The 23932-nt window shown below is 31.2% G+C and overlaps 1 protein-coding gene and 1 non-coding gene across 2 annotated transcripts; one reads left to right on the top strand and one right to left on the bottom strand.

Moving 5' to 3' along the window:
• Positions 1–13040: 13040 nt before the first annotated feature.
• LOC140823706 (cytokinin riboside 5'-monophosphate phosphoribohydrolase LOG3-like) lies at positions 13041–14038 on the bottom strand. The gene has a single exon (XM_073185175.1). It carries the CDS (start codon positions 13686–13688, stop codon positions 13059–13061), a length of 630 nt encoding a protein of 209 aa, XP_073041276.1. The 5' UTR covers positions 13689–14038; the 3' UTR covers positions 13041–13058.
• A 5315-nt stretch (positions 14039–19353) lies between these two features.
• Positions 19354–19464, top strand: LOC140815213 (small nucleolar RNA R71). The gene has a single exon (XR_012114299.1). It is a non-coding gene; the product is annotated as a small nucleolar RNA R71 (small nucleolar RNA).
• The last annotated feature ends 4468 nt before the right edge of the window (positions 19465–23932 follow it).

Here is a 23932-nt window from a genome sequence, read left to right as displayed (position 1 = left end):
TTTTTCCCTTCATTAAATAGAGATGGGTGTCTCGGTTCTACACTTGTCCTTGCAAAGAAAACTTATCTTGAATCCTTCGCATCGGTTTTGCTCTCCAAACCTCTAAGGCACGTTTGTATCTTCCACTTTCTCTTCATACACGTTATTATATGCTGGATTTATTATGGGTGTTCGAATTTTTAAGATCTTGCATGCGATAGTGTTTTTGGTTCAAAACTTGTCATAATTCTTGCATGGTGTGGTTTATTTCTCACGTTTTCTTTAATGGTTCAAGGGGCTGCTGAATCCTGTTGTTAGGGGACTGTTAAGACATGATTAATGGAGGACACTTCGCAGGAGTCATGAACTGACCGAGCCTAGGGGGTAGACGAACGGAGTTTTGGTTGTAAGTCAATGTTTGTGGCAAGGTTGAGGGAGGGAGCAAGCGCCGGCTGTAGGGAGCCACACCGAGCCACGGTGCAGGCTTTAATGATTCTGAGACGTGGGTTGGAAGGATTCATTACCTGCTGGTCACGCTCGGGTATTCAATCGGGGCGCAAGGAATGGCGATTAGGCTAGGAGGTGTGCACGGGTTTGAGTGTTTTGCGTGGGTATGGTTGCTTGGGCAGTAAGGCTAGCCAAGGTCAGTCAAGGAGAGTCTCTTGGGTTCGAATTTGGTCCTAGTATGGTTGGTTAGGCGCTGGTCCTCCTGGTCTTGAGCTAAGATCGATAATTTGCAAGTTTAGTGAATTAGTATTGAAGATGTCTTGCACAGAAATTTCCAGCAGCCTAAAGGGGCCTGGCAGAGAGGTTAAAGGGGCTGGTCTTGAATGTTTTAAGGCTGTTAATATGTTTATAAGGTGTGAAAAAAAGTTGGTTAAGCTTTGGTTCGATTCGGATTAAAACCGGGACACCGGTACAAGTTTTAAAACAATTCGGTTAAGTTATGAATAAGCTTGAGTTTACATCTAGGAATGCTTATAAATATGTTTTGGGATATTTTTAGGAGTTTGGTAAGGTTCGTATCAAAATAATGAGTTTTGGATTTATCCGGGATTTAATCGTCGCACGAAATGTTAATTAAAAGATTAATGGAAACGTCTAGATTTAAGCTTAATAAAATTATGGGAAATTATATTTAAGCTCAAATAATTATTAGAAGTCTAAGTTTTTAATTTGGGAATTTTATGCGAAGGTTTGATTTAATTCCGGATTAAAACGCATTAATAGGTTATATTTAAAGATTAATTTAAAAGTCATAGATTTAAGCCAAATAAAAATATGAGAAAGTTCTTGTAAGCTTAAATAATTATTTGGGACGTGTTAGAGTTAATGGAATTAAGAAAATGTCAAAGAAGTGAAATTTTACGTCTATGAGCAAAATGGTAATTTTTGGGTTTCAGGGGCAAAATGGTTATTTTGCACCTGGGGTGAGATGTTGGTCCTGGCAGCGCCCTGAGCACAAAAATTATGATATTTTAAATGTTTATGCATCATGTTTACGATTTTTACGTAATTATGATAAATACGTTGCATGCTTGGTTTAAAGGAAAAATTATGTATATGCATGCTTTTATTAAGTGATGAATATGATGACACGTTTTGAAGGAAGTGATTTAGTTGTGACTAACACGATGATATGATTGGAGATATCGTGAGAGAAAAGGCCCCAGAGGTAGCCCGTTTACTGGAGAAGGCCCAGAGGGAGCCCGACGATCGTATTTCCATTGACATGATATGATGACATGATAGGCTCGGGCTCAGTTGATGGGTGAGAGTGTCGCTGATGTTCCCCGCCGCCGGGTACCGCGGTTACACGTAGATGGATCCATCGTTTGACATGATGATACGAAAGTCACAGCTAATGAACGAAATTCAAATTAAGATTTTAACATGTATATGCTGATACGATAATACATGCTATTACTATGTTTTGATAGGTCACAGTTACGCATACGATATGATAACATGATGAGACATGTTTTGACACGTTACCATTTTACACGACACGTTTATGTTCATGTTTTTTAAGCTCATGAAATGTATGTTGATTATGTTATTTTTCACTGCTGTGTGCTACGTATGTGTACTTGTTATTACTGATACAGGTGTGTTGAGTCTTTAGAGTCACTAGACGTGTATGATGCAGTGAGCATTTTGATCAGGGGACCGAAGGTGTCGAAGACTGAGTAGGCAGGCGGAATGTCCGATGACACGACCCGAGGACCATTTTTTTTCTGCATATTGATTCACGTATTTTGAGAGGAGTTGCACATTTTTATATGTTTATGATATTATGATTTTCACACGTTTACGTTTTCGTTGATTTTAGATGACATTAGTTATTTTTAAACTGCGTCATTCTTGTTGGAAAATAAATACGATTATTTTAAATGTTATTTTGTAATTGCGAGCTTCTAAAAAAAATAAATAAATCCGCACTTTAAACGGTAGACGTTTCAGTTGGTATCAGAGCAAGGGTCTTGTATAGGGTTGTGCCACCGCCAGCTTCTGCCGCTCAGTCTTCAAGCCTCAAATCTGTGAGCTTTTATGATCTAAATGTTTTAAATTTTTTTAATGCTATCACCTGCATGTTTACATGATATACGTTTTATGGTACATGTTTATCTGTCGTTATGTTTTGAGATTAGATGCTTTAAAATTGTCATGCATGTTGCGAAATGAAATGAGAAATTAAATGATTTTCATGCATGCTGGTTTTGTGGTGGAATTGGACATAAATAAGAATTTTACTATTGGGCATTGGGAAAGGTTGTACATGATTTGTCTATATTGATTTTGGTTAGTAGTACTCATGTTCTACTTTTGGATCATAAGTTAATCTTGAAGATCATGAATACTTTTGGGACAGGTATGGTTTTTAAGAAAATATTGATGGTTCGTGGTTACTAGTTGAATTAATTTTTGAGGATTTCATGTAAGGAATAATGATTCGAAGACTACGACGATTTTTGGAAATATAAAAACGTAGAATTTATTTAAGATGTATGTTCTACCTAGTTGGATTTAAAGATTGAATTGTATGAATTGAGAATTTTAAGGACCTAATTGTAATAACAATAATTGAGGACCTAAGTGCAAAAATAAAATTATAAGGGACTATTTTCGAATTTGCCAAATTTTGGGATTAAATTCCAAGTTTTGAGAATTTTAAGGTTTAATGAGGCAAAAATTAAAAAAAAAATTTGGGGACCAGGATTCAATTTTAGAAGATTTGTAGGGTCAAATGTAATTTTCGAGAACTTTAAGGGTCAAATTGCAAATTCCGAAATTTTTGAGGATTTAATTCGAACTTTGAGAAACACTTAGGTTAAATCAGTAATTTTTCAAGGTTATGAGAATTGATTTTGGGTTGAATAAACTTAAAATTATTGAAATTTATATTCCGGGAAACCTATAAAATGGAATTAGTAACGCCAAGAACTTATAGGTAATTGTGGAATTTTAGAAATTAAGGACAAATTGGATAATTTTTGAGGAAATTAAGAATTAATGTTGCAGTTTTAAGAAATTTGGAGGATTAGTTTAGCAGTAAGTGAGAATTGATGGTTTAAATGATAGGAATTTTCGGTGATTTAGGCCGGAAGAATATTTAGAACCTTTAGATATCTGGGTTTTGATGTTATAAAGAATGGTAATCAAGGACGGTGTAGGATGAATCAATACTAGGCTTGAAAATTTAAATGTTAATGGAATAATCCTGTGGAAAATTTAAGAATTTAGAGTGATAACAATTTAAGATAAAATTGAACAATTGGTCAATTTACAAGATTAGACATTAAGTTAACATATTTTTGAAGACTTAAGGTTTGATGTAGTATAAGTTTTAATCATGATCTTAGAAGTTAAAAAAATATTATATCTTCACTACGGTTAAATTTTTCTAGAAAGTTGGGCATGACTGATGGTTAAGGTATTTCGTAGACGCATGTAAGGGTGAGATAGACACCTTGTTTTGAGAATTATTTGGAAGTCATTAAGAAACTTGAGACTAAGCGGATATATGTGTTGGAGTTATACTATCTATTACTATTTGGGTTGAGTAAGTTTGAATTTCAAATTTATGAGATAAGTGAAAATTTTTTTTTGGGTGAAATAAACAAAAAGAGAATTAGTGATGTTCAACATATGTTATCAATAAACGAATATCAAGATTTTTATCGAGTAAAAATCTAAAACCTCGATATGGGAATTCTATGGATTATAAGTAAAGTTGATTTACTAGAGTTAGTCCAACATTAACATGGGATAACTTAGTAAGTTTTATACGCTACAATTAATTAAGCATTAAGGATACGTAAGAATGCGACATTCGTTCCAATGAGGAAAGTTCAAGGGTCTTAGGCTTCAACTATATTGTAATTGGGAAAGAAATAGTTTAAGAATATAATTGACACTAGAATGGTTTTATTATTAAGGTAGAAGATCGATATTGCCTATCTTGGATTTTATGGATTAACGTTACTCGAATTTAAGATTTGCGACAATTTAATATTTGGGATGTACATGTAAATAATTAAGTTATGTAAGTTTGGTACCGTAAGATAAAGATTCGATTAAAGGATCTTAGGTTAATATTATTATGGGGTTGAGATAATGTTTAACTATTAAGTGTATTAACAAAGATAGAAGTCGATCAGTAAATTTTGGTGCTAAGATATCCTAAGTTGAACTGCATGAATGTCAATACTTGGATTTGAAGCTTTAACATATCTTGAGTTCAATAAATTTAAGAAATGATGATGTTAAGATTTCAATATTGAAATATAATAGGTCAATGAACGTCTTGGGTAGATTATAAAGAAAGTAAGATGCGATAAGTTTGGACTGCCATTTATGATTTTGAGAATTGCGAGAAAAGTCAAAATTCGAGGACATAGTAGAATAAAATTAAGTCACTATAAATCGTCTTAAGTTATGATTGACAAACGAGGATTTGGACAGGCAAAATAATTAGGATCGAGGAGATATAAGGACATCTTAAGATTTATTATTTAATCAGAGTAGCGTCGCGGAAGCGTGGACCATTGGGATACTAGAACTAAATCTAAATTTTTTTGATTACCAATGATAAGCGAATTTCGGGGACGAAATTCAATTTAAAGGGGGAAGATTGTAACGTCCTGAAAAATTGAAGGTCCACGTGAACTACATTCATGCAAATTATTAAATATCTTTGGTATTCTATTAAATTCTTTTAAAGCATAAAATGCATGTTTATTTTATTAGTTTGTGTTTATTTATTTTTATGCATTTTATGCATAATTCATGCATAATAGGATTTAATTCATGAAATTTTAAAAGTTCATGCACAATGATTTTTAAGTTGCATTTCGCGCTCGAACGAGAATCAGAGACCGGAGAATTTTAGGAAAATTATTTTAATTACATGATCTATTTTTATTAATTAATATAAGGTGTTTTTAAGTGTATTTTTCAAAAATAGGATTTATTGGATATTTTTATCAGCATGATTTTTTTTTTTTTATTTTTAACGGTACGCAAATTTTATCGAATCAAGAGACTTTTTAATGGTTTGGCTAATATTTTCAAAAATTTTTCAACACGAAATATTTTTCGGGAGTGTGTTTGGATTTAATGGATCTATTTTTAAGATTATTGGGCTTAAACTTTTTTAATTTAAAATAAAAACTAATTAATCTAATTGTTAATGATACATTAATAATTAAATAACCCTACATCTTTTAATTTACAATTCAACAACCGGCACACTTCTTTTTCAAGCCAACTATCATTGTTTCTTTTTCCCTTCATTAAATAGAGATGGGTGTCTCGGTTCTACACTTGTCCTTGCAAAGAAAACTTATCTTGAATCCTTCACATCGGTTTTGCTCTCCAAACCTCTAGGGCAAAATGGTAATTTTTGGGTTTCAGGGGCAAAATGGTCATTTTGCACATGGGGTGAAATGCTGGTCCTGGCAGCGCCCTGACCACAAAAATTATGATATTTTAAATGTTTATGCATCATGTTTACGATTTTTACGTAATTATGATAAATACGTTGCATGCTTGGTTTAAAGGAAAAATTATGTATATGCATGCTTTTATTAAGTGATGAATATGATGACACGTTTTGAAGGAAGTGATTTAGTTGTGACTAACACGATGATATGATTGGAGATATCGTGAGAGAAAAGGCCCCAGAGGTAGCCCGTTTACTGGAGAAGGCCCAGAGGGAGCCCGACGATCGTATTTCCATTGACATGATATGATGACATGATAGGCTCGGGCTCAGTTGACGGGTGAGAGTGTCACTGATGTTCCCCGCCGCCGGGTACCGCGGTTACACGTAGATGGATCCATCGACTGACATGATGACATGATGATACGAATGTCACAGCTAATGAACGGAATTCAAATTAAGATTTTAACATGTATATGCTGATACGATAATACATGCTATTACCATGTTTTGACAGGTCACAGTTACGCATACGATATGATAACATGATGAGACATGTTTTGACATGTTACCATTTTACACGACATGCTTATGTTCATAATTTTTAAGCTCATGAAATGTATGTTTGATTATGCTATTTTTCACTGCTGTGTGCTACGTATATGTACTTGTTATTACTGATACAGGTGTGTTGAGTCTTTAGACTCACTAGGCGTGTGTGATGCAGGTGAGCATTTTGATCAGGGGACCGAAGGTGCCGAAGACTGAGTAGGCAGGCGGAATGTGCGATGACACGACCCGAGGACCATTATTTTTCCGCATATTGATTAACGTATTTTGAGAGGAGTTGCACATTTTTATATGTTAATGATATTACGATTTTCACACGTTTACGTTTTCGTTGATTTTAGATGACGTTAGTTATTTTAAACTGCGTCATTCTTGTTGGAAAATAAATACGATTATTTTAAATGTTATTTTGTAATTGCGAGCTTCTAAAAAAAATAAATAAATCCGCACTTTAAATGGTAGACGTTTCATAATGTGTGACCCACACGCCACAATTAATTAATGTGGGACCCACACAGTTATTTCACAATTGAACAATGTCGGTTTTTTGCTTATTATTATTTTTAAAATAATAATAATAATAATAAATAAATAAATAATGATTAATATGTTATTAAGTTATATGTATAATTCGGTATACATATAGTATTTGGTTAAATAATTTGTACACATTAAAATAATTTCAAGTTCGACGTAATTTCTAATACATATTTAGAAATTATTTTTGCATGTTAGATTAATGTCAAATATTATGGATAAGTGTTTGATCTATAGATGCAAATTTAATATTATATTTACATTTATTTTTAAGTTTTTTTAAATGCAAATTGTATTGAAAAATATTTTGATAAATTAATATTCACATTATGTTTATATTAAATTATATTGAGTTGTTTATAATTTTAAATGAACATATCAAGTAAAATATGAATATAATATTATAAAAAAAATATTTCAGATATTCACAAATGAACAAATAATCATCACTTTATCACTACTCTGATAAAAGAGAAAAAATAATGAGAAGTCCACAATTTTATGTAAATGTGATCCCCATTTTATCACAACTCTGATTGAAGAGAGAAACTGATGGAGAACTTATTTGTTCATATTAAGTGAAAAATGTGAATATAAAGTTATTTAATGAAAAATTTTGGCTTATAAAGATTTACATAAATGTGGATAATTAAAGTGAATAATAATTATAAGATGGAATGAGAAAACATGATATGGGAGAGCTCTTCATAGACCGGTTTAAATTACCTTGACTTGCCACTGATCTCCGTGAGGAATGTTTCTCTGACTAGGAGTTAGGTATTTAAAAGACCTTAGCACTACCTATCTTTCAAGAGAGCACTCTTGGAAAATGTTGATTATGTTACTAAATAATTATTATATAAAGTATTAAAGTAAAGCCAAAATTTTGTCCAATCAACCGTATAATTTTAAATAATTGAGGAATAACCACAAAATCCTTAATTATGGAAAACTATGCATTAAGTGGATTTGGATCATATAATGGACATCACTTGTAATTAAATATATAAACATAATAAATTTTACCCCACAAATATTTTTATTATATTTATATAACTAATTAGGTTAAAATATCAAATTATATTTTTCTCAATTTACCCACATGAGTTAATGAAAATACATTTTGATAGTTTTATCATAAAGTTAAAGATAAATCTTATTGAATTTAAATTTTAGCCCACATGCAAATTTTATGTCATTAGATTTTTTTTTAAAAACGTGAATTACATTGGTAAAACATGATATTATCTCAAAATTTTAAGCATATGATATTTTGTGCAGTTATGCAACCTGCGAGTTTTTCTGATATGAAATGTGACATTCCCGAACTAAAGAGCGATAACTATAAAATATGAAAAGAAAGAATTCTTCTTCAATTGGGGTGGATGGATATTGATTATGCTGTACAGAAAGACGAACCATATGCTAGTACAGAAAATAGCATTCCGGATGTTGATCTTTATGAAAAATAGGAGCGATCTAATCGACTATGCGTAATGTTCATAAAGACCAAAATATCTGCTGGCATGCGTGGTTCTGTCGACCAGCATAATAGTGTCAAAGAATTACTGAAGACTATTGATGAACAGTTTCAGTCTTCAGATAAGGCACTTTCAAGCACCCTAATTATGAAATTCTCTTCATTAAGCCTCACCAGTTTGAGAAGTGTACGAGAGCACATAATGAAAATGCGGGACATAACGGCTCGACTAAAGACACTTGAAGTGAAAATGTTTGAAAAAATTTTTTGTGCACTACATTTTATGTACTATTCCACAACAATATGGACCCTTCAAAATTTCCTACCACACACATAAGGATAAATGGTCAATCAATGAATTAATGACCATGTGTGTTCAAGAGGAAGGAAGGTTGTTGATTGAAACAAGTGATAATATATTTATGACTACACAAGGGAAGTATAAGAAGCAAGCAAAAGTCAAGGAAAAAGGGAAATGAATAATTCTACCCCAACCTGACATTAAGAAAGAACCCAAGTGTTTCTTCTTTAAAAAGACGGGACAAATGAAGAAGGATTGCAATAAATTTAAAAATTAGCTTGAAAGAAAGGTATTCCTATTTCATTTGTCTGTTATGAATCTAATATGGTTGATATGATTTATAACACATGGTGGATTGATTCTGGTTCTACAATCCATGTTACAAATACCTTGCAGGGTATGCAAAAACCTAAGGAAACCTCAAGGAAATGAGCGGAACATCTATTCAGAAAACAAGATGTCTTCGCATGTGGAGGCTATTGAGACTTGATGCCTTATATTCGATAGTTGTTTTATTTTAAAATTGGAAAAGACATTTTATGTAATGATCATGGGCCATTAGGCTGAACTAACAAAGGCCTCGGCCCATACACACGCACCACTACTGGTCATGGGTCGTTAGGATAGTCCAGCATGGGCCTTGGCCCATGCCCATGCACCGGCACTCATAGAATATCCCACTCCTGGAAAGTGGTTTCTTTCGCCTTCTCCAACACTCGAACCCAGGACCTCCAGGTACCTCAACTGGTACCAACACTTAGGAATCTAGGTACTTAAGCCTGGAGGTCCTGGGTTCGAGTGTTGGGGAAGGCGAAAGAAACCACTTTCCAGGAGTGGGATATTATATGAGTGCCGGTGCATGGGCATGGGCCTGGACCATCCTAACGACCCATGAGCAGTAGTAGTGCGTGAGTATGGGCCGAGGCCTTTGTTGGTTCAGCCTAATGGCCCATGATCGTTACAAGCTCAACTGGTACCAACACTTAGGACTCAAGGTACTTAAGCCTGGAGGTCCTGGGTTCGAGTGTTGGGGAAAGCGAAAGAAACCACTTTCCAGGAGTGGGATATTCTATGAGTGGCGGTGCATGGTCATGGGCCGAGGCCCATGCTGGACCATCCTAACGACCCATTACCAGTAGTGGTGCGTGGGTATTGTTACTACTTAAATAATAATTCACCCAAGTGTAGGTTGTCTGCAAGTAATATATTTCGTAAGTACGAGATCGATCCACAGAGAGGTTATTTTGAGTTTAAATTTATTAATTTATAGATTACCAAATGCAAGACTGAAGTTTACAAATTATAAATATTGTCAAGGCTTGAGGATTTATTCTTGGTTTATGTAATATTGTTTAACTAAAAGTGAAACAAAAGAAACTACCATAAATAATGGTTCCAAGAAAATTAAACACACACATAATCTAATATAGTTCCCACTATAGAAAATACCGAATTAACCGATATTTTATATATGGTACCTATGATTATAATTATAACTATATAAATAAATAATTGCATAAATTAAATGTTAAATTAAATCATTATATTTCATTTAGAACAACCGGCAGAGCCACGCTATTGCCTAAATGAAATATATTGATTTAATAAGTTAGTTGCGGTAAAGTAAAAGTTAGTTGCAATAAAGTAAATGTTAGTTGCGGAAAAGTAAAAGTTAGTTGCAAGAAAGTAAATGTTAGATGCGAAAAATAAAAGTTAGTTGCGAAAAAGTAAATGTTAGATTGTTAGATGTTAATATTAAGTCATAATATTTCATTTAGAACAACCGGCAGAGCCACGCTATCGCCTAAATGAAATATTATGATATTATTATATAAATATACATATATATATATATATATCTATATATATATATAATAATAAGTGATGAAATATTTATTGTATCAAAATTAAACAACAAATCAAGATAACCACTTTAATGGTATCAAGCATTTGATGTAAATTGATAACAACAAATAATTCATTTTTATACCTACAATAAAAATAAGTTAGCTAAATGAAAAGAGATAAAGAAATAATATACAAAATATAAACAATCTTACTTCACCAAGAATGCATCCTCTTCACCTTGACATAATAGATTTAGCTTGCCATGAACTTACTTTTGATCAACACTAAAATATCACTCAAAGTTGAGAAAATGAAAGAAAATATATTTAAACTTAGAACTTTGATACACACTCACACTATATTTTACAATGAGATAGAATGATAACTCAAGCTAGAAAATTCAAATGGAGGTGACTCAAACATGGTTGGAATCCTTGAGAAGTTATTTACAACTTTGCAGAAGACATGATTGCCTAAAAAGCTCATTAAGATGATCAAATTGTGCAAAGATCAAAAGGAGGACACATTTACTTTTATTATGACCATCATTTAGTAAAAAATTCATAACTATTTCAATAAAAACTTGTTACTACTTAAATAATAATTCACCCAAGTGTAGGTTGTCTGCAAGTAATATATTTCGTAAGTACGAGATCGATCCACAGAGAGGTTATTTTGAGTTTAAATTTATTAATTTATAGATTACCAAATGCAAGACTGAAGTTTACAAATTATAAATATTGTCAAGGCTTGAGTTATCATTATTTTACCAACACGTAAAAAACCTGAAAATAAAACAAATTTAGTAAGACATTTAAATATAAACAAACAATACTAAAATAACATAATTTATAATTTTAATGAAACTTAAAATTTTAAAATACAGGTTTTAACATATAATAAATTATTAATTTTAAGTTTCATCACACCCCCACACTATCTTATTACTAGTCCCTTAGTAATAAAATTTATCGGAAAGTCACAACCTAGATTCTTTATTCCTTTTATATATTCAAATACAAACATATTCATTAAAAACAAAATCATATACCGATTTATATATATATATATATATTCGTTTAATATAATAATATATAATTAGATGTGTTTTTATTCTTATTTTCACATAATATATAAAGTAACAATATATATATAATTTTTAAATTTCTAAAAAAATTTATAATAATATAGTCAAAAAGATAATTCACACCACCCACCATAACATGTATAATATCAAGAATATTATTGTAAAAGCCTCAACTCCATATAATCTTTCAGGTCAAAATGTTTACGGAATAGCTAGTTTTCACTCATGGAGTTGGAATGAATATTAACTCTCATCGAAAAAGGCCAAGTATTAAAGCAGACAATTAATTAAACTAATATTGAAAACAAAATAGGAAAATTTACAAAGAATAAAATCCCCTGTTTTTTCTTTTTTCTTTTTTCTTTTTTTCTTTTTTTTTATTGTTTTTTTTTTTTTTTAAATAACGTGACTGCAAAATTTTACAATAACATAAAATTTTCTATCCAAACATTCTACCATAAATATATATATATATGTATATATATAAACATTTATATAACGGATACATCCGATTTCCTTTGGAACTTATCTAGCACAAACAAATCTTCTTCTTTTTTTTTTTTTTTTTTTTTTTTTTTTTTTTTTGAGAACATTGATTGATGTTTTTAGAACATATTGATAGTACATCAATCAAATCTAAAAAAAATTTACAATGAATAAAGTATTTTGCAGTCCGTTATTTATTTACTTCTCTTTTTTTTTTCAATAAATATTTTTTTTTTAGGGGATTTATATTCTTGTAATAAACCATTTTTTAATAATCAATAAAAGTTTATTAATTGTTTTCTCATTTCTCACCACTCACTCACAAAAGATGTGTGAGTATATATTATACTTTTACAAAAGAATTCTTTCAATTATACATGTTAACAACCATACAAACCATATCTTTTAACTATATTCTCATAAAAATTTTAGAAATTATTTTATTTGAAAACACACACAATTATATACATATATGTAAATAAATAAACACATCTATTATATATTTTATATTAATTGATCAAAATATATATGTATATAAATTGGTACATATGAAAACTAATTTTTCTTGTAGTCTGTAATTTGAATATAATGAATATTAAAATCTAGTGTATTACGATTTTCCGATAATTATTAACTAATGTGTCTCAGGTGCATTTTACTGACACCTTACTCGACATTGAACTAAAAAGTATTATTATTATTACTACATATTTTTATTTTTTATATAATAAAAAAAACTAAGAAGAGAAGAAGAAGAAGAAGAAGAAATTATTCATACCTTAAAAAAAAAACATTAAAAACATACCGTTGAATCGCAAGTTTAGCATCACATGAATTTTCTTTTCTTACTCTTGGATGTTGGCCAATTAAGTTGAGATAAGAATGGATCTGGTTCATGACTAAATCCTTGCAGTAAATCAATAAGTTCACCTTCACTTGTAGCAGAAACTAACATCCTTCGCGAAGCTAATGAAATAAATCCCTGTTCCACAACATCATCAAGAAACGATAACAGTTTATCATAATAATTGTTAACATTTAACAAACCAATTGGCTTATTGTGGATATTTAATTGTGCCCAACAAACAGTATGAAATATTTCTTCCAAAGTACCGAAACCTCCTGGCAGAGCAATGAAAGCATCTGAATGTTCAATCATTTGAGTAATTCGTTCATACATGTTGTCCACTTGCATTTCTTCTCCTATTGTTGGTCCTGTAAGATTGGCTAAAGTAATCGGAATAATGCCTAAGACTTCACTTCCACCTGCATGCGCAGCTTTTGCAACTTTTCCCATGAGGCCAACTTCACCACCACCATATACCAAATGAATCTTTCTTTTAGCAAGTGTTATTCCAAGCTTTTCTGCTACATCTTCATAAATTGAATCTTTTCCTGCACTAGATCCACAAAATACACAAATATTTTTGATTTTACTTACCGTGGACGTTGACATGTTGAGAAATATGTTTTCTGTAATTGTTAGATCACAGCATATGAATTTATAAACGTAACATGCCAAAAGTCAATATTTGAACAGGAAATTATTATTATTAAAAGAAAATAAAAATGACAAAATTAAAACAAATATATACAGCGTAGTTGTGATTGTGGCTCACATCTTCCTCTGATTTTACGTTCAGTAACGGCTTCAACGCCTTCTATGAGTCGAGGATATGCTTCCCATCCAATTTTCTTATAAATTGGCAAACAGGGTCTTTTAACGTCAGATTCCCAAGACGAAATTGTGTATATTTTTACTTATCTAAATAGATATGCGTTACTACAGTAGGATCTTTGTAAGGCTGATTCCACCGTCCATATTGATATTCCTCCTGTTGAAATTGCCACCATAGTTTAAGAAGTTAATTTTGCACGTACCCACTAGAATGCGTATCAAGAACCTCTAGAAAATTATCCAAAGGCTCTTTACTCAGACCATTCTTAATGAATAAAATTTTATCTTCTCTATTCATTGATGTCATTCCAACATTTTTGCAATTTCCTTTACAAGTCCACCTTGCACATTTATGACATCCACCTATACGTTTAGCTCTTCGCTTTTTGGCATATGTGCTTTTACCAAATCCTGGCATATGTCTTATTATTAATTCACTTGCTTCCCCAACCAATCGGACTTTTGCTTCAATTATCAAACGGATATCATCCGGTATGCCATATAACATCATCAACCTTAGCCGCTCACATCTAGCTTTATAAATTTTTTTCAACGCATTATCAGGTAAACAATCAAAATATTTACGAAGATTCATAATACACACATCCATATTATTATTATTATATATATTTCAATTATTTTGGGAAAACTGAAGAAACCGACTTAAACAGTCACGGAGTACCGTTATCCGCCACTTAACCGGGAAATGAACTAGAATCTGCAAAACAAAATGAAAATATCAAACAGCTATTGTGGATCATATAAAGGCATAAACTCATCATTAAGAATTTCATTTTCTATAAAAGGCTTAAGTCTTTGCCCATTAACTTTAAACACGTCATTATTTTTAGGATTTTCAATATCAACAGCACCATGAGGATAAACAAATTTGACTATAAATGGTCCTGACCACCTCGATCTTAGTTTACCTGGAAATAAATGCAAACGAGAATTATAAAGCAAAACTTTTTGTCCAATTTCAAATGACTTTCTCATAATATTTTTATCATGAAAGGCTTTAGTTTTATCTTTATAAATCTTTGAATTTTCATATGCATCATTTCTTAATTCTTCAAGTTCATTTATTTGCAATTTTCTTAATTTAGACGCATCATCTAAATTAGTATTAAATGCTTTAATTGCCCAATAAGCTTTATGTTCTAGTTCAACCGGTAAATGACAATGCTTACCAAAAACTAACCTATATGGTGACATCCCTAATGATGTTTTAAATGCAGTTCTATATGCCCATAATGCATCAGTTAATCTTAAAGACCAATCTTTTCGATTTGGATTAACTGTTTTTTCTAAAATTTGTTTTATTTCTCTATTTGCTAGTTCAACTTGACCATTACTTTGAGGATGATATGGGGTAGAAACTTTATGTGTAATGCCATATTTTCTTAACAAAGAAGAAAATGATTTATTTATAAAATGACTTCCCCCATCACTAATTATTGCTCTAGGTATTCCAAATCGACTAAAAATATTTTCTTTTAAAAATTTTATAACAACTTTATGATCATTAGTTCTACATGCAATCGCTTCAATCCATTTTGAAACATAATCAACAGCGACTAAAATGTACTTATATCCAAAAGATAATGGAAATGGACCCATAAAATCTATCCCCCAACTATCAAATATTTCAATAATTATGATTGGATTTAAAGGCATCATGTTTCGTTTTGAAATTGATCCCATCTTCTGACAATTTTCACAAGATTTGCAAAATAAATGCGTATCTTTGAATAAAGACGGCCAATAAAATCCACATTGTAAGATTTTTGTAGCTGTTTTATTGGATGAAAAATGACCTCCACATGCTTCAGAATGACAAAATTTAATAACATTACTTATTTCATTGTCGGGTATGCATCGTCGAAAAATTTGGTCAGGACAATACTTAAATAAGTAAGGATCATCCCAATAAAATTTTTTAACTTCTATCAAGAATTTATTCTTATCCTGTGAATTCCAATGAGAAGGCATTTTATTTGTCACAAGAAAATTTACAATATTAGCAAACCATGGCATAATAGTAGCATAAAACAACTGATCATCTGGAAAATTTTCATTTATTGGTATTTCATTATGAGATGATTCAGTCATTATTCTAGATAAATGATCGGCTACAACATTTTCTTTTCCTTTTTTATCTTTAATTATAATATCAAATTCTTGTAACAATAAAATCCACCGTATTAATCTTGGCTTAGCATCTTGTTTATTTGATAAATATTTTATGGCAGAATGATCGGTGTAAACAATAGTAGTAGAACCAATTAAATAAGATCGAAACTTATCTAATGCAAATACTACTGAAAGTAATTCTTTTTCAGTAGTTGAATAATTTATTTGGGCACTATTTAAGGTTCTACTAGCATAATAGATTGCATAAGGTTTTCCTTCTTTTCTTTGTCCTAACACAGCTCCTATAGCATAATCACTTGCATCACACATTAATTCAAATGGTAAAGACCAATCTGGAGGTTGTAAAATAGGTGATGTAATTAAAAGATTAATTATTTTTTTAAAAGAATTTTCACATTTTTGAGTCCATTCGAATTGTGTATCTTTTGTTAAAAGATTTGAAATTGGTTTAGATATTATGCTGAAATTTTTTATAAACCTTCTATAAAATCCTGCATGACCCAAGAATGATCGAACTTCTTTGACCGTTTTTGGTGATGTTAAATTAGAAATAACATCAACTTTGGCTTTATCAACTTCAATTCCTTTTTCAGATATCACATGTCCTAAGACAATCCCAGATTTAACCATATAATGACATTTTTCCCAATTTAAAACAAGATTTTTTTCTTCACATCTTTTTAATACTTTTTCTAGATTTTTAAGACAATTTTCAAATGAGTTTCCAAAAACAGTTATATCATCCATAAAAACTTCTACATATTCTTCAATCATATCACTGAAAATACTTAACATGCATCTTTGAAAAGTAGCCGGAGCATTGCATAAACCAAATGGCATTCTTTTAAATGCAAAAGTTCCGAAAGGACAAGTAAAAGTAGTTTTTTCTTGATCTTCTAATGATATAGGTATTTGATAATACCCCGAATACCCATCAAGAAAACAGTAATAAGAATTTCCTGCTACTTTTTCTAAAATTTGATCTAAAAATGGTAGTGGGAAATGATCTTTTCTAGTTGCATCATTTAATTTTCTATAATCAATACACATACGCCAACTAGATGGAATCCTAGTTTGTAATAACTCTCCTTTTTCATTTTTTATAACAGTGATGCCTGACTTTTTAGGTACTACTTGTGTTGGACTTACCCATTTACTATCTGAGATTGGATAGATAATTCCAGCGTCTAATAGTTTTAATACTTCATTCTTAACAACTTCTTTCATATGTGGATTTAACCTTCTTTGCGGTTGTTGATACGTTTTAGCATTTTCTTCCAAGTGAATTTTATGTGTACAAATTAAAGGATTCATACCTTTTATATCTTTCAAAGTCCATCCAATTGTATTTTTATATTTTTTAAGTAATTGAATTAAATCTTCTTCTTGATTTGGTAGAAGAGTGGAAGAAATTACAACAGGAAATGTTTTATTTTGACCAAGAAATACATATTTCAATTCTAATGGTAAAGCTTTTAATTCAAGTTTTATATTATCATCTTCTTTAAAATTATTTTCAGACTCCAAACTTTCTACTGAAAAAACTTCACATTGTTGATTTAAGTTTTCTTCTTGTATATTTTCTTCCACAATTGTTTGAATTTCATTATCATCTTCATTTTCATTTTCATTAATACTTGGTTGTTTACATAAATTAAACACATTAAGTTCTAGAGTCATATTTCCAAAAGACAATTTCATTATTCCATTTCGACAATTAATTAAAGCATTTGAAGTTGCTAGAAATGGTCGTCCCAATATTACTGGAATTTCATTATGTACTTCTATTGGTTGTGTATCCAAAACAATAAAATCTACTGGATATATGAATTTATCAACTTGAACCAACACATCTTCTACAATACCTCTAGGTATTTTGATTGACCTATCCGCCAGTAAAAGAGTAACAGAAGTGGGTTTTAATTCCCCTAAATTAAGTTTTTCATAAACTGAATAAGGAAGTAAATTCACACTTGCTCCCAAATCCAACAAATCTTTTTTAATTTTATTTTCTCCAATAATACATGAAATTGTTGGACAACCAGGATCTTTATATTTTAAACTAGAATTGTTTTGAAGAATAGAACTTACTTGTTCAGCCAAGAATGCTTTCTTCTTCACATGCAATTTTCTCTTCACAGTACATAAGTCTTTTAAAAATTTTGCATAGGAAGGTACTTGTTTAATAGCATCTAATAATGGAATATTTATCTTTACTTGTTTAAAAACTTCATAGATATCAGAATCACTTTTTTGTTTTTTATAATTTGTTAATGCATGAGGAAATGGTGGAGGTTTATTTGAGTCATTTACTATTTTAGATGATTTATCATTCACCAAATTATTCTTAGAATTTAAGGTATCATCATTCTCAAAAGTATCAAGATTATCATCCTTACTCTTTGATTTTAAATGATCATTGTTTTCATTAATATATGGATCATTAACTATTTTACCACTTCTAAGGCTAATAACAGATTTTATTTGATCAATTTTTTCATTTTTTAATTCTTGATTTTGATTTTTAGGATTAGGTTGAGGTTGAGATGGAAATTTTCCTTTTTCATGAATATTAAGTGCAGATGCAAATTTCGCAAGAGTTTCTTTCAAATCATTCATAGATTGACTGTTTTGAATATTGATAGACTCTTGCTTTTGGATAAATGCATGAATTACATCTTCAAAGTTTTTTCTTGGAGGTGTAACATAGGGAATATAACCTTGATGATTTTGGTTATTTTGAAAATATTGTTGTGACGGTTGTGCATTATTATCATTCCTCCAACTAAAATTAGGATGATTTTTCCATCCCGGATTATATGATTGTGAAAAAGGATCTAGTATTGGTTTTTTATAATTGTTAACATAATTTGCTTGTTCATGGAGACATTCTTTAAATGAAGGTAATGTTGGACAATCTTTTGTAGCATGATCATGTGTATCACATATATGACAAACAATTTCTTGAATACTTTTTAATTGACCACTCTTTTTCATTTCTAATGACTCAATTTTTCTTGCTAAAGATGCAAGTTTAGCTTGAATATCTACATCATCTTTGAGATTATAGATACCACCCCCATTTGTTGAATTATTGTTTTTAGTTGTTGGTGGTTCTATTGTACCTATATTATCCCAATTTTGAGCATTTTCTGCTAATGAATCCAAATATTCCAAAGCTTCATTTGGGTTTTTATCTTCAAAAGTTCCATTACACATGAATTCTATCATTTGCCTATCTTTAGGTATAAGACCTTCATAAAAGTGAGAAACTATTCTCCATGTTTCAAAACCATGATGTGGGCATGTATTAAGTAATTCTTTATATCTATCCCAACATTGATAAAATGTTTCTCCTTGTTTTTGAGAAAAAGTTGTAATTTGTCTTTTAAAAGAGTTTGTTCTATGGGAAGGGAAAAACTTTTTGAGAAATTGTTGTTGCATTTCTTCCCATGATCTTATTGAACTTGATCTTAAATTTTGTAGCCATGTTTTAGCTTTATCTTTTAAAGAAAAAGGGAAAAGCTTTAATCGAACTATATCCATGCTACAATTTTGATCATTATAAGTGTTACAAACTTCCTCAAATTCTCTTAGATGCAAATATGGATTTTCAGAATCTAAGCCATGAAAATTTGATAAAAGTTGAATAATTTGAGGTTTAAAGTTGAAATTTGATGCGTCAGGAGGAAAAACTAAACAAGATGGGGCACTAGTTCTAATAGGGTTCATATGGTGCCTAAGTGTTCTTAATTGATCATGTTCTTGATTATTATTATTATTATTATTATCATTATCTTGATTATTTGAATTATCATCCATGTTTAAATTATTTTCAGATACTCGAATAAGTCTACCACTTTTTTTTCGACTCCAAACACTCATACAAGTAAAAACACACAATACTTATAAATAAAACATAAATAACAAATATAAACTTAATTTATACCTCCCCGGCAACGGCGCCAAAAACTTGTTACTACTTAAATAATAATTCACCCAAGTGTAGGTTGTCTGCAAGTAATATATTTCGTAAGTACGAGATCGATCCACAGAGAGGTTATTTTGAGTTTAAATTTATTAATTTATAGATTACCAAATGCAAGACTGAAGTTTACAAATTATAAATATTGTCAAGGCTTGAGTTATCATTATTTTACCAACACGTAAAAAACCTGAAAATAAAACAAATTTAGTAAGACATTTAAATATAAACAAACAATACTAAAATAACATAATTTATAATTTTAATGAAACTTAAAATTTTAAAATACAGGTTTTAACATATAATAAATTATTAATTTTAAGTTTCATCAGGTATGGGCCGAGACCTTTGTTGGTTCAGCCTAATGGCCCATGATCGTTACAAAAAAAAGGCGCTAGCTCAATTGGTACCAACACTTAGGAATCTAGGTACTTAAGCCTGGAGGTCTTGGGTTCGAGTGTTGGGGAAGGCGAAAGAAACCACTTTCCAGGAGTGGGATATTCTATGAGTGGCGGTGCATGGGCATGGGCCGAGGTCCATGCTGGACCATCCTAACGACCCATGACCAGTAGTGGTGCGTGGGTATGGGCCGATGCCTTTGTTGGTTCAGCCTAATGGCCCATGATCGTTACATTTTATGTTCCTAGTTTTTCTAGGAATTTAATTTCAGTTTCAAAACTTGTACCCATTGGATATTCATTTCAGTTTTTGGATAAATCAATAATTTGTTTTATAAATCAAATCTTATTGGAAATGGTACAATGGTTGATTGTCTTTTCTCTATTTCTTTACAAAATAATAATATCACTATGCATGTTCATGGAGGTATTAAAAGATGTGTTATAAATGAAGATTCCTCTATACTATGGCATCGGAGATTGGGACACATCTTCATAGAGAGAATTAAAAGATTAGTAAATGATGGAGTACTCAGTACTTTAGATTTTACTGATTTTGAGACTTGTGTGGACTGCATTAAGGGAAAGCATATCAATAAGTCTAAAAAGGTGCCAATAGGAGTACATAAATATTAGAAGTCATACATTCAGATATATGTTGTCCAGATATGGACATGCAAAGTCCGAAATACTTCATCTCTTTCGTTAATGATTATTCACGATACATGTATATATACATGCTTCATAATAAAAACGAAGCACTTGAAGCCTTTAACATTTTTAAGGCTGAAGTGGAGAAGCAATGTGATAAACAAATTAAGATCGTGAGAACTGATAGAGGTGAAGAATATTACGGTAGATACACTGAAAATGGACATGCACCTGGTTCGTTTGCGAAGTTTCTCTAGGGACATGGGATTGTTGCCCAATATACTATGCCTGGTTCTCCGGACCAAAATGACATAGCTGAAAGGAGAAATTGAACATTATTGGACATGGTGCAGAGCATGTTAAGCAGCTCCAAACTTCCTGAATCCTTGTGGACTAAAGCTTTTAAGACAGCTGTGTATATATTAAACCGAGTTCTAACTAAGGCTGTCCCAAAGACACCATTTGAATTATTTAAAGGTTGGAAACCGAGTTTGCAACATATACATGTTTGGGGTTGTCCTTCTAAAATAAGAGTTTCACAACCCACATGAAAAGAAACTGAACCCAAGAACTATACGTGGATATTTCATTGGGTATGTCAAAAAATCCAAAGGTTACAGATTCTATTATTCATCTCACAACACTAGAATTGTGAAATCAAGAAATGCAAAATTTCTTGAAAATGACTTGATTAGTGGGAGTGATCATGACATAATTTTTTAGAATGATCACATTAATGCACAACTCTCTTATTCAAATGATAGATTGGTCGTTATTCACACTCCTCAAGATCAAATGGGTGTTAGACAACCAGTTACCGTAGTTCCACAAATCGCTGATGAAAATCCAGTAGATCAAGTTGTTCATGAAGAACAACAAGAAATTGTTGATCAATCAAATAACCTTAGGAGATCTACTAGAAGAATAAGATCAACAATATCTAGTGATTATGTTGTGTATTTACAAGAACAGACGTTAACATCGAAGCCGAAAATGATCCTGAAACGTTTTCACAAGCCATGAGTTGTAATGAGTCAAAATTATGGTTTAATGCTATGAAAGAAGAGATGAATTCTATGGCAGTTAATGGAGTCTGGGATCTTGTTCAGTTGTCTGATGGTGTAAAAGTCATTGGATGTAAATAGGTCTTCAAAACAAAGAAAGACTCATTAAGCAACATTGAAAGGTATAAAGCAAGACTCGTTGCTAAAGGATTCACTCAGCAGGAAGGAATCAATTATAAGGAGACCTTTTCTCCTGTATCTAAAAGATTCTCTTCGTATCATTCTAGCATTGGTTGCACATTTTGACTTAGATTTGCAACAAATGGATGTGAAAACAGCTTTTCTCAATGGAGAACTAGAGAAAGAGGTTTATATGAAACAATTTGAAGGATTTTTCTCTAGTAATGGTGAGCAATTGGTTTGTAAACTTAAGAAATCTATATATGGATTGAAACAAGCTTTCCGTCAATGGTATTTAAAATTTCATGATGTTATCTCTTCATTCAGATTCGTTGAGAACCCCATGGATCAATGTATATACCAGAAGGTCAGTGAGAGCAAGATTTGTTTCCTTATTCTATATGTGGATGATGTATTACTTGCAACCAATGACAAGGGTCTGTTATATGAGGTGAAACAATTTCTCTCTAAAAACTTTGATACGAAGGATATGTGTGATGCATCTTATGTCATTGACATTAAGATACATAGGTTTAAGATACATAGAGACCGAATTAAAAATATAAATCTGTCTCAAGAAACATATATTAACAAAGTTTTAGAGAGATATCGGATGAAAGATTGTTCACCAAATATAGCTCCCGTTGTGAAAGGCGATAAATTCAATTTGAGCCAATGTCCAAAGAATGATCTAGAGCGGGAACAAATGAAAAACGTTCCTTATGCTTCTGCTGTCGGAAGCTTAATGTATGCTCAGGTTTGCACTAGACCTGGCATTGCATTTGTTGATTGGATGTTGGGAAGATATCAAAGTAATCCTGGTTTAGATCACTGGAAAGCTGCAAAGAAAGTCATGAGGTACCTTCCAGGCACCAAAGATTATATTCTTATGTTCAGACGAACTAAGAATTTGGAAGTAATTGGCTACTCTGATTCAGACTACGTTGGCTGCATTGATTCACGAAAATCCACTTCAAGATATATTTTTATGCTAGCTGGTGGAGCTGTATCTTGGAGAAGTGCAAAGCAGACATTGACTGCTACTTCTAATATGGAAGCTGAGTTTGTAGCTTGTTTTGATGCAACCTCACATGGTGTATGATTGAAGAGTATCATTTCGAGGCTTAGAATTATGGATTCTATATATAGGTCATTAAGAATATATTGTGACAATTCAGCTACTGTTTTTATGGTAAAAATAACAAAAGTGATAGTCGAAGCAAGCACATCGACATTAAATATTTAGTTATACGAGAACATGTTAAAGATAAGAAGCTACTTATCGAGCACATTAACACTGAATTGATGATTGCAGATCCTTTGACTAAGGACAAAGATAATGAAACGATGATATGATATTTTGTTGTAAGAACAAAGATAATGAAACTATGATATGATATTTTCTCATATTTATTGTGCAGACATTCATTGATTTGAGATATATCAATAAAATTGGACCTCGAATAAACATAGGGTTTATTCATTAAGTTATTTGAGATATATAATACATTGTAATACGTGGAAGATAATAATCATTTTAGATGACATATCGCCATGATTCATGTATTTTGTTTTCTCCTATGGTAAATGAGATATATGTGTCAAGTGGGAGAATATAAGAAAAATGACACATATCAGAAGAAGAACAGA

The sequence above is a fragment of the Primulina eburnea genome, chromosome 1 (genome assembly GCF_022965805.1).
Source record: "Primulina eburnea isolate SZY01 chromosome 1, ASM2296580v1, whole genome shotgun sequence".
Classification (NCBI taxonomy): domain Eukaryota; kingdom Viridiplantae; phylum Streptophyta; class Magnoliopsida; order Lamiales; family Gesneriaceae; genus Primulina; species Primulina eburnea.
This window is presented reverse-complemented; position numbering and strand designations above follow the sequence as displayed.

Bases quoted from the DNA above. Each gene is read 5' to 3' on its own strand.
- LOC140823706 (XM_073185175.1), bottom strand. From the start codon at position 13,688: ATGTCAACGTCCACGGTAAGTAAAATCAAAAATATTTGTGTATTTTGT.